Source organism: Triturus cristatus, chromosome 11, assembly GCF_964204655.1.
Source record: "Triturus cristatus chromosome 11, aTriCri1.1, whole genome shotgun sequence".
Lineage (NCBI taxonomy): Eukaryota > Metazoa > Chordata > Amphibia > Caudata > Salamandridae > Triturus > Triturus cristatus.
Window position 1 is genome coordinate 969,201,769 of NC_140594.1, and position 12,616 is coordinate 969,214,384.

Below are 12,616 nucleotides of genomic sequence, written 5' to 3' on the forward strand. Positions count from 1 at the left end.
CAATAATTTACCATTCCGAGAAAACTTCGGACTTCCGTTACATTGGTAGGGGCCACGACATCCTAGATGTCACGAACCTTCTCAGGATCTGGATTTACACCTTCGGCCGAAAAAGTGTACTCAAAGAATTGTAGTTTGGTTTTTAAGAATTCACACTTCTCCCGGTGAAGTGTCAGCCCAGCATCCCAAATGCGACGAAGCACCTGAGTTAGCCTGGCATTGTGTTCAGGTATTGTTGTGGCATGCACCATGATGTCATCACTGACATTTAGAACACCCGGTATGTCCATGATCAGTTCATGTATTGTGTTTTGGAATACCTCCGCCGCGCTTGATACTCCAAAGCTCAGGCGTTTATATCGCCGTAGGCTTACGAGTAGAGTAGGTGGTTATGTTTCGCGAGGATGCGTCCAGTACAAGTTGGTGATACCCTGACCTTAGGTCTAATTTGGAGAACCAACAGGCTCCCGCCATTTCCCCAATGGGGTCATCTATAGTCGGGGTAATATGCCGTTCCCTCTTAATGGTGGCATTTGGTAGCCTCATGTCCACGCAGATCCTCACCACGCCCAGTTGTTTTGGTTTTCTGGTGACGATAATTGGGGAGACCCACGGTGTGGGCCCGAGACCTTCTCACTTATGCCTGCTGCTTCTAGTTTTTTTGGTTCTTCCTCCACCAGAGGACGTAAGTGGAAGGCTATCCGCCTGTGGCGCAGAGCTACCGGTTGTACGGTGGGGTCAATGTGTAAGTGCACCTCTTTGCCTTTGAATTTGCCAATTCCTTCAAACACACTTGCGAATTCCTCCAATATGTGTTGCACGGACTCCTGGTGTACTCCAAATGCAAACTTGACGACCCCCAGGTCCTCAGCGGCCCGCCACCCTAAGAGCATGCCCTGTCCATCTTCAGTGACATATACATTAGCATTTATTGAGCGAGACCCATGCGCTATTCGAGTCTTAAACTTGCCTCGCATCTTCAGGGGTGACTCTTGACCGTAGGCAAACACTGTAATACCTGTGTGAGTAAGTGGGGGCGCTGGCTGCATAGTTTCATACAGTGTCGAAGCCATGATGTTGATGGTAGCCCCAGTGTCCACCACCGCTAGTACATCCTGCGTGCCCATCTGGACATGACATTGAGGTAGGCGTCGCGCTTTCCTGGTAGAAGTTCTGATCATGTGCATTTTATGGACTACTCGTTCTTCATCCTCATCATCGTCCATGTCACTAGGCCCTTTTTCTTCTTCCGGAACCATGTTTACCACTTGACGAGGTTTCCGATATCACTTTGATCTGCACACTTTTTCAAAGTGGTTGAATCACCCACATCCTGAGCACCTTTTTCCTTTTGCTGGGCAATCCGCAGCCCTGTGGGGTGGTCCTCCGCAGTAGCCACATGTCTTCATCGGCCCTTGGGGTGCCGCGCCCCCGTCCTTTTTCGTCCAGCGATTTGTCGGTTTCGTCGCTACGACATTCACTGGTTCCGCCTTGACTGGGGATTGGAGAACCGCTTCCATGTGTGCCGCCCGAGCCTTAGATAGTTCCTTCGTGCGCCCCAGTGTTAGTATGTCCTGTAGGGGCTTTCCCGACTCCTCCAGTATTCTTTCACGAAGCTTGGCAGATGCACAACCCTGGATGATCTGTCCCCGAATCTCCCCCGTCTCATCTCGAAATCCGCATGTCGCCGCCAGATTTTTGAGGCGGGCATGAAACGTGTCGAGGGACTCCTCTGGTCGTTGACGCGCCTGCCGGAAAATGAATCGCTCATAGTCCTGATTGGCCTTCGGCTCAAAATGGCCATTGAGAGCATTTATCAGGGTGTTGTGGTTCTTTGGCGTGGCTTCATTGAGCGTCTTGGTGATATTGTGTATATCTTTACCACCGAGATGTAATAACATTGCTCTTTTCTGCTCTCGGTGTACTTTGGTGGCTTCAAAGAAAATCAGTAGCCTTTCCACACAGTCTTTCCATTTAGGGGCGAGCGAAGACGGGGAGCCTTCTACGATGAAGGGTTGTATTGGGGGAATTGTGGATATGATGTCCTGCAGTGACTGACGACGGTGCAGTGGTGTACGATACTTATAAGGTGATGGGGGCACTCTTGTGGGGGCACTCACCCACCTGCAGGCGGTGTTGTCCTACTTCACTTGACTTTCTGCAAGAAGTCCCCTGCTGCTTCGCAGCAATTACTTGTCTGTGGTGTATTGTTATGCTCTTTAATTATTTTTGTTTTGTTAACCTGATTGGTTAGGGCGCAGGGTCACTGGCATTAACACCCTCCTGTTTGTCCTTCTTGATTTTTCTTGTTTTTATTTTCTTTGTGTTAGGTTTTCCTGTTGGGAGTCAGGGGTGTTCTGAGCCCCCCCCAGACCAGCAGTTGATACTCAGCCCCTTTTGGTGCAGCAGCCACTTCCCTTCAGGCTACTCCTGTGCCTTTCACTTTTGTTTGGTGCCCTGCTCAGTCAGGTATTTGTTTAATGCCTGCAGAGCTTCGCATGTGTGGCAGCGCTCTGCAGGCTGCACGACGCTCTCCCTCCTGCGCGCGCCTCACAGCGCCGGGGGAATCAGCCGATTCAGCGCCGGGCACAATACCGCACACGTGGAGGAGTGCGCGCGTGTACACCGATTCACTCTGAGACGCGATGAGAAGCGGAGTGGCTCACCTACATCGGGGCATTGCAGCGGCGGCCGATATCCTCGCCAGGCACAGCATACGGCGGCGTCCACACCAGGAACGCTCGCGCACCGTGGCACGAGCACCGCAGTGCAGGTAGGACACCCTCGCAGCCGCCACTCGGTGCGAAACGCGGGGCACGCCCACCCCTCGTCGCCAATGTGATATCGTGAGGATCGCGGGTGCAGCGACCTCACACTAGTAATTATTTTGACCTTCGCTGCAGGCCGTGGCGCAGTAATAATTACAGGAGCCGTCTTAAGTGTGCTTACTGGCCGTGCTCGCCGTTCGCCTAACTGGCGTCCGTACGTGCTGACCATGTTTATTAAACAGGGGTCACAGGACCCAAACGTGGCGTGCCTGTTACGTCACAGGCACGACACTACACCTACTAGCATGGGTGACATGTGATTTTACAACTTGGAATCCTCATAGTTTTATGTAATATTTCCTTTAGACTGATTTACACAAGTATGATTCATTGTCTCTATAAATGTGAGCAGTAGCGGCTAATGAAGGGAGTGCTGCGGGAAAGGGGAAGGGTTGGGAGTAGTAAAACACGGCATACCGACCGAACAGACCTAAGTACATAAATAAATGTCAAATGGCGATGCAGCGTGCGCAATGTAATTTGTTTTATTTATTTATGTACTTACCTCCGTTCAGCGGTATGCTGTGGTTTACTAGCCCCCGCACCGCAGCACTTCCTCCAGGAGCCGCTACTGACTGTGTGTATGATGTAAAGTGCTCTGACACCCTACACTAGTACGAGGAGCGCTATAAAATAATGAAATACATGAAAGAGAGAGATTAGTGCCCTTCCATTTCAGGTGCTTTGCGGCAGTTTCAAGATTCTCTTACTGTTTCTCGCTGCTCATATGGGTGTAACTTCTGACATTTATCTGTTTCCATGGACTTCATTGTCCTTCCGGGACGAGTCCACGCTATATTATACTACAAGAATAAAAACTGTCCATCACAGTTTAAGTATGTAATGGCGAGCAGTATTTATTTTTCTGGGCATGCGCAGAAAAGAATAAATGAGCTACGCATGCAGTTCTACGCGTGTGCAAACGGTTCAAATCGCAGACCTGCCACTGGTTCTACTCACCCTGCTGATAGTGCCTTACTTTCAGAGCATGCGTACTACAATGCTAGCTCAGCTTACGTCACCTCGTTTACTAGAGCGAAGATTGTAATGTCCCTCAGAGAACTTTAGAGTTTTTATCTTGCATGTTATCTTGCCAAGGGTCACTGTAAAACAGATCGGTAGAACGACCCATTTTAGGGATTATAAAGAATGTCGATGCTGGATACAGATGAGGTGAGTGTTCTGTGTTTAGGCCAGTGTCAGGTGACCATCCTGACGTTGACGTGTGGGGGCGGAGACTGCCTGTGGGTCATCTGCTGGTTGATGACACGCAGATATTAAGATTTGCTCGGTCAGTTTCTGCCTTTCTATGGTCATGTACAGTCCATCACTGCTGAATTAATCTCCTATTCTATAAATGCCAACGGACTAGATCGCGGCGGGTGAGACTGTTTTGTAAGGAAACATGACTTTAATTTAGCTGTCTTCCCGGCTAAAATTGCTTCTGTTTCAGTGTTAATCAAGAGGAAATAAAACCTTCTCACGATTTCTTTTTAACGAGCTCCTTCTTTATTGTTTCGAAATGTTGACTTTCAGCCCCCCCTCCCCCAACACACACTCACACTTTGGCACAACTGTTCTGTTGCTTTTCACCTGCCAGTGGCACTGCTAATTACGTTTGTGTTATCTATCCTTAAATGCACATAGATTCCATTGCTGGAATTCGAAAGCAAATAGTCTGATAGTCCATGAATTAGCGTACGTTTCAATCGACCCGACACATGCGGGAGACTCCCGATTTTTAAGCAAAAAACCCCATTCGCTTTTGTTTGTCTGTCTCGAGCCTGAATTTGCCTCTCTGCTTCAATGGAGGTCAATGCTTTAAATACATTTACCCATTTCTGTTTTTTTAGAACCTTCCACTTTGCTCTTCTAAAATGTTGGTATGTATGAATTAGTACGGTAGAGGAAAGTGTCTTTGTGTAATGTAACTGGTACTCATGTAAAGTATTCCACTACCTTCGGGTTGAGTTTGTGCTATATAAAACTACAAAAAAGGATGGGTGGGATCACAAAGGGTGGTATCACAAAAGCAGAATCTGACAGTCTACTTCTACTTCTACTTTTTTTTTTTTAAATCTCAAAGAAATTGGCAACAAGGACAAATGTCACAGTAAATCTGTTCTAGATTGCTTAATTGGTCGCAAAGTGGCTGCATTTAAAATATCTTACAAGGTTAAGACACCTGCTGCATAGTGCTTTAAGTGGAAATATAGAAGAAAAGCAACTCCTTTACCCTGAGTACGTTTGTTGCTTCCATTACTGAAGTTGTAGTCCTAACAGGACAAAGCGGTATGAACCGGTATCAGGGGAGCTGCATGCAAATGTCAAGTCATGGATTTAGATCGTTATTGTTTTTTTCTCCAAATTCTGTTGTTATTCTAGGTTTAAAAATAATTAATACTTTGGGTAGTACCTGATTCGCCTAGACTCTATAATACATTGAAATAGGTAAAAGCAACTTGCACTTTTCAACCCCCCCCCCCCCCCATCATATTCCACTGCATCAACACTCGAAGGCATGGACAGACCACTTGCCTATCCATTTTCTTGAAAGATGCTCAACAACAGAATGATAAGCTTGCAGCTTTGAAGGTAGTCTCACAAGTCTTGAAGTTGAGTTCTGATCTGCCCAGGAGTTAGAATATTGACCAGTGGTTTGTGGTCCATTCTAATTACAACTTTGGTGCCTATGCTTACATCCTAAAATGCTTTTGACACCAAAGTGCTTACCAACCAGTCCATTTATTTATGGAATAATTCCTTTCTGCTGGAGGTAATTGCCTTGATCAATTTGATGCCGCTCACTCCACATTTATTGGTCTTGCCTGAAACAGCACATGCGCTGTTGCCAGAGATACATTTTGTTTACAAAAAGGGGCTTGGATCCTGCCCATTGCTCACCACTTGTTGTCTTCATTTTTATTCCTATTTGCTACCTCTAAATTGGCCACTGTGTGCCAATGTCACATCCTCTGCTTTCGTTTCTGCCTTCTGCGGTGCATGGACCTAGTACTGATTGCTTTATGTTGGTTGTTAAAGAAACTGGGTTTTCGGTTGGGGGGCGGGGTGAAGATCCTTCTGAAGCAATACCACAATCTTAATCAGGGTGAAGCACAAAAGTCACTATTATTAATTTGTGCTTAACCTTCTGGTAGCCTGGCACAAAAGCATTCAGGCTTAACTTAGGACAGTGTTAAGTATTTATGCAATACTCAAACAGTAATAAAGTGAAAATACAGCACAAGTGAAATCCCAACTCAATTTAGAAAAATAGAGAGCAATTTAATAAGTGATGTGACATCAAAACAAAGTAAATCCAATCAGTAGAACTGTACTGAAAGATTTTATAAGTCCCAAGTTTCAGATTTTGACTGAAGGAGCACCTTTTTACAGTACATCCAAGGATCCGGTACTGGATAGGCACCACCTGAGGGGGGAGGGGGGGGAACTCTCTCCAGGCAGTGGCCAGGTGCAGGTTCAAGGTCTCTGGAGAACTCATTTGGAACACTCTTGTACCAGTAGGTCAAGAGTTCACAACACTTTCTGTGAGCAGCATACTAGCTTCAAAATCAACTGTAGCAGGTGTGGTTGACTGTTTGGAATTATAAGCATATCCAAAATAATATAATTAAAAAAAAAAAAAAAAGAGCCAGTCCCATATCTACTTAGTTTCTGCATTTTCTTTTTAAATCCCTTCTTTTGAATTTCTTATTCGAATTTGCGAAACCATTGCAAATCCACAAAACAAAAGCACACATTCAATACACAGCAGCACATTTAGGATTCACAACTGTGTGAGTGACTCAGTGTGGGTGTCAATAGCTGTGTGAGTGGGTGTGTGAGTGTCATTCGGTGTGTGTCTAAGTGGGTCTTTGAGTGGGTACATGAGTGTCTCACTAAGACTGTGAGTGGGTGTGACAGTGAGTGGATCTGAGAGGGGGTGTGACAGTGAGTGGCTCTGTGAGTGGGTGTGAGAATGTCTGAGTGGGTCTACCAGTGTGTGTCTAAGTGTCTGAGTGAGTCTGTGAGTGGCTGCAAAAGTTTCTGAGTGGATATGAGAGTGAGTGGGTAAGTGTCTGAGTGGGTGTGAGAGTGTCTCATTGGGTCTGTGAATATATTCTTGAGTGGGTTTGTGAGTGGCTGCGTGAGTGTCTGAGTGGGTCTAATTGGCTGTAAGAGTATCTGAGTGTGTGTGTGTATGTGTGTAGGTGTTTGAATGTCTAGGTGGGTTTGTGAGTGGCTGTGTGAGTATCTCTGTAGGTCTAGGAGTGAGCACATAATTGTCTGAGTGGGTTTTTGACTAGGTGCGTGAGTTGGTCTAGTGTCTGCATTGGTCTCTGAGTGTGTGTATGACTGTGAGTGGATCTCCGAGTGTTTTTGAGAGTGTCTGAGTGGGTGCATGAGTGTCTGAGTGGGTCTGCCAGTGGGTGTCTGAGTGGGTCTGGAGAGGGTGTTAGAGTGTCTGAGTGGTTTCTGTGAGTGGGTGTGAGAGGGTCTATGTGAGTCTGCCAGTGAGTGTCCAAGTGGGTGTGAGAGTGTCTGAGTGGCTCTGTGAGTGGGTCTATGAGTGTCTGAGTGGGTCTTTGAGTAGGTGAGACAGAGTGGGTGTGTGAATGTCTGAGGGGGTTTGCTAGTGTCTGATTGGGTCTGTGAGTGGGTGCGTGAGGGTCTGATTGGGTCTCTGAGTGGGTGTGAGAGTCTTTGAGTGGGACTGTGAGTGGGTGCATAAGTGTCTAAGTGGCTATATGAGTGGGTCTGAGACTTTCCCAGTGGGTGTTTGTGTCAGACTGCGTCTATGAGTGGGTACGAGAGTATCTGAGTGGTTGTGTGAGTAACTGAGTGGGTGTGTGAGTGTCAGTGGGACTGTGAGTCAGTGTACAAATGTTTGAATGGGTCTGTGAGTGGTTGTGTGTGTGTCTCTGAGTGGGTGCGTGAGTGTCTGAGTATGTCTGAGAGTGGGAGTGAAAGTATTTAAATGGGTCTGTGAGTGGGTGCGTGAGTGTCTGAGTATGTCTAAGAGTGGGAGTGAAAGTATTTAAATTGGTCTGTGAGTGGGTGTGAGAGTATCTAACTGGGTCTATCAGTGGCTGTAACAGTGTCTGAGTGGGTACATGAGTGTCTGCCTGGGTCTGTGCGTGTGTGTGTGAGTGTCTGGGTGGGCCTGTGAGTGTCTGAGGGACTGTGACTGTGTGAGTGGGTGTGTGTCTGACTGGGATTGTGAGTAAGTTTCTGAGTAGGTCTGTGAGTGGGTGGGTGTGGGTCTGTGAGTGGGTGTGTGAGTGCCTGAGTCAGTCTGTGACTGGGTGTGATATTGAGTGGGTCTGCCAGTGCATATGGGAGTGACTGTGTTTCTGAGTGGGTGTGAGTGGGTATGTAAGTGTCTCAGTCTGTGAGTTGGTGTGTGTCTCAGTGGGTCTATCAGTGGGTATGATAGTGCCTGAGTGGGTCTGTGAGTGGGTGTAAGAGTGCCTGAGTCAGTCTGTGACTGGGTGTGAGATTGAGTGGGTCTGCCAGTGAGTATGTGAGTGACTGAGTCTCTGAGTGGGTGTGAGAGTATCTGAGTGGTTGTGTGTGACTGAGTGGGTCTTTGGGTGTGTGAGTGTTTGAATGGGTCTGTGAGTGTTTGAATGGGTCTGTGAGTCTTTGTGTGAGTGTGTCTGAGTTGGTCTGTGAGTGGTTGTCTCAGTGTCCAAGTAGGTCTGTGAGCGGGTGTGTGAATGTCTGAGTGGGTCTGAGAGTGGGAGTGGAAGTATTTATATGGGGCTGTGAGTGGGTGCGTGAGTGTCAGACTGGGTCTGAGAATGAGTGTGTGAGTCTGAATCTGTGAATGTGTGAGTGAGTGTCTGAGTGGGTCTGTGAGTGGCTGTGTAAGTGTCTGAGAGTTGGTGTGAGAGTGTTTCAGTGGATCTCCCAATTGGTGTGATACTGCCTGAGTGGGTCTGTGAGTGGATGTAAGAGTGCCTGAGTGAGTCGGTGTATGAGTGTCTGAGTGGGTATGGCAGAGTTTGAGCGGGTCTATGAGTAGGTGTGTGTGTTTCTGAGTAGGTGTGTGTGTTTCTGAGTGGGTGTGAGAGTGTCTGAGTGGGTGTATTTGTATACATATTTTTTAGCAGAATTCACAAATCTGCAGCTGTGGTGCACAAGTGGCCGTGCTGAGCCTCACGGCGGATTTGCAAATTCTCACACATGGAAAAAATAATTGTAGGGTATTTTCTGACCCGTCAGCGGTTCCTCACAGACCCCTATGTTACACCCATGGGATCAGGGCGTCTCCACCCTAAACCCTTCTACTACATTTCATCTCAATTTTTGCAGCCAGAGACCTTACCCCGATATCTACAGTGGCGGCCGTAACTTTCTACTCAGGTTGCAGCCAGCCAATCATGGCATTGCTGTTGGCATGTGGATTTGCGAAGCGCCATGATGGATCCACGTTCCTAGATATACAAATTTGTTTCCCCTTTAATATCTCAAAAACGACTGAACAGATTTACACCAAATCACAAAAAGCATGCCTTCTGGACCAAGATATAGCTTTCTGCCAAATGTGGTGTAATTCCGTTCAGCAGTTTGAGCTGTAGTGGTGTCTAAAATCTGTATGCGAATTAAAATTGGAAGCAAACTTTTTTTGACCCTCCCTTTTTGTCGGCCCTTGCTTTACAGATCCCATCAGAACTTTCTGTGCACAACTAGACAAAGTGGGGCACTTTTGTTTTTGTTTTAGAATCATTTTGCGAATATTAGTAAAATGGCACAGAAGTTGTAAGCAAGTCAAAAAACGCTTTTCCAATGGAAACTTGGTCCTAGCTATAATTACCTACTGGCAACTACCAGTAGGGGATACATATATATATATATATATATATATATATATATATATATATATATATATATATATATATATATATATATATATATATATATATATATATATATATATATATATATATATATATATATATATATATATATATATATATATATATATATATATATATATATATATATTACCTACTGGCGGTCACCAGTAGGTAGGTATAGTTAGGACCTATTATCCATAGGAAATCCGCAACATTCTATTTAGAATAACTTTGGCGCCGGTTGACGAATCTTCGCGAAATTTTCAAAATTGGTGGGGCGCACCGGTCCGCTCCTATCCTGAAAGTCTCGGGGTGATTCGTCAAGCGGGGGCCGAGAAAAAAGGGGGGTCCCAAAACGTGTTTTCCCCATGCAATTTTCCATAGGAACCGTTAATCGCAGCTGCAGCCCGAACTGCTGAACAGAATTGCACAAAATTTGGCAAAGAGGTAGCCCTTGGTTCACATTCATGCCTTTTGGTTAAATGGTGTAAATCTGTTCAGTAGTTGCTGAGAAAATCAAAAGTAAAATCATAGATATATCTATGGCCTCGGAGGATCCGCGCACCCTATGTGCACACATCGCGCACCCTCCCGATCACGAGCTGCATGCTAATTGGCTGTCAACTGGCTGTAAACCCTCCAAACCAGGAAGTGTTGGCAGCCATTTTGTGCCTCGGTAGAAGTGAGGCTTAAGAAATCAGTGGATGAAGTGTGCAAAACGTATAAAGGGGGCAGGGAAGAAATACCCTGACCCTCTAGACCTGCTTAGGGGGTCCCACGCAGAAAAAATGGCAAAATGCGCGCTGGGTACGAGGATCCTGCTGTAAGAAATAAATAAAACGAAGCGCGGGCTCCCGCGCTGCTTTAATAATTAGCCCCCGGGGGGACCAAATCCTGGGGGCAAAAGACATAAAATTTGATGGGGGGCCCAGAGGGGCCCCCCAGCCCGGGGACCGCCACCCCCGGGGCTACAAAATAAATGGGTGGGGGGCTCAAAGGCCCCCCCAAGCCACGGGGACCACCACCCCCGGGGCTTTTTATATTGTGGGAGGGGGGCCGCGTGGCCCTGCTCCTGGAGCCGTCGATGGCCCTGGGAACCGCCACCCCTCAGGGCCGGCTCCTGCAGTGTCTCGGGGTGCCCACCCCTGGGACACTGCTGTTTGCTATGGCAGGGCGTGAGCCGAGGCTCCGGCCCTGTCATAGCAAACTTGGTTTGGATTTTGAAAGAGAGAGCAGGAAACCTGCTCTCTCTTTCAAAATCCAAACCATATTGCTTTTCCACACGGGACGCTGCATGTTAGCAGCGCCCCGTGTGGAAAAGCCATGCCGGCTCCCGAAGGACGCGGGGAGCCGGCTGGGACCGTGGGGGCATTGGGGCTCCCCCCACGGTCCTCAACGTTGTATATAGGCCCCGGGGGATGGGGTCCCCGGGGAGAATAGAAATTAGTGATAGGTGCAATTTTTTTTTTTACGGGTAAATTAGGATTCGCGCACCCAGCACGGTGCTCAGCGCGGCCCCCTGGTGTGCACGCGCTGGGTGCACGACTCCGATGCGTTGGGTGCACGACTTCTACCGCGTTGGGTGCACGACTCCTCCCGCGTTGGGTGCACGACTCCTCCCACGTTGGGTGCGCGACTCCAAAAAAATAGAAAAAAATATTATAAATATATTTAAAAAAAAATAAATACAAAAACAATATTAGAGTTTCAATATTTTTCAAAATATTTTTTTCAATTTATATTAAAAATATGTAATGTAATTTAAAAAATAAAATATGTAAAAATAAATAGTTTAAAAATGTAGAAAAACAGTATCAAAAAACTAAATCTAACTATTAATATATTTAAAAATTATCATTTAAAAAACCTTTGAAATTCACTGAAAAAACCATAGGTTTCAGATATGTTATAGTTAGGAATTAGCATTTAAAAAACCTTTGAAATTCACTGAAAAAAACCATAGGTTTCAGGGGCGTTATAGTTAGGAATTAGCATTTAAAAAACCTTTGAAATTCACTGAAAAAACCATAGGTTTCAGGCGCGTTATAGTTAGAAATTAGCATTTAGAAAACATTAGAAATTCACTGAAAAACCATAGGTTTTAGGGAAAGTTATAGTTAGTTGGACATTTCACTCGTGCAAAACCAGTCAAATTCACCTGTTATAGTTAGTTCGGCTAACTATAACTCGCGCCCCCGCAATGCACTGCTGATGACGTCACATTTTACATCACTCATGACATGGTCAGTGACATCACTGATGACATCTCAAATGACATTTAATCGATAGTGCCCTCAAAACGGGGAACAAATTTAAAATTAAGGAACTCCTGGGTCAAACTACCCTCTGATTTAGCCAACTCCTTCTCAGCTGTAGTTTTCCAGAACATCACTTTAACCCTGGCCCTTGGAATAAGAGCCAGGCTTTCCGGATTTGACCCGAACACCTCCATCCCAAGCCTCCGCAATAATTCTCTCTATGTAGTAAACCATGGAATCGAGGTTACCTGGGAGAGTTTCAGAAGACCAGACAGAGCCTCACAGTAGGAGGCAAGCTTTTCAACAGACCACAAACAATACCAAAACATGAATAATGTGTAGTCTAACATGTGCATCAGCTGTCTATGGGCAAAATCCAAATAGAGAGGGGTCAGAGGGGTACTGGGAGGTAAGTCTAAAATAAATTAAGAATACGATTCTCTACACTAGACAAACAATTTGTGTTACCAGTACCACAGAGTTCCTCTCCATAAAGGGTCCCCCTTAGAACCTTAATATTATAACTTTCCAGGGCTGGGGCCACTTCCCTAGACAGCGTATTTCTATGAATTTTGCTAATGTGAGCAGTCTGCAGAATTAACAACAGTTTCACCTTTTCAATGTGAGGAGCCCAGTGTATGTTGGAGGTCAGGCGGATACCCAGAAA

The 12,616-nt window shown here is 46.1% G+C and overlaps 1 protein-coding gene across 9 annotated transcripts in view; it reads left to right on the forward strand.

Annotated features, from left to right (window-relative positions):
• Positions 1-3,794: 3,794 nt before the first annotated feature.
• LOC146785760 (uncharacterized) overlaps positions 3,795-12,616 on the forward strand; it is a 135,084-nt gene continuing 126,262 nt past the window's right edge. For 7 of the 9 annotated variants that reach the window (XM_085635008.1, XM_085635015.1, XM_085635016.1 and 4 more), the window contains exon 1: positions 3,825-4,001. In XM_085635008.1, coding sequence (XP_085491134.1) covers positions 3,978-4,001 — 24 coding nt within the window. In that variant the 5' untranslated portion in view covers positions 3,825-3,977. Of the gene's footprint in view, positions 4,002-4,145; positions 4,211-12,616 lie in introns of those variants that run through there. The other 2 variants (XM_085635009.1, XM_085635017.1) reach the window with 2 other exon arrangements.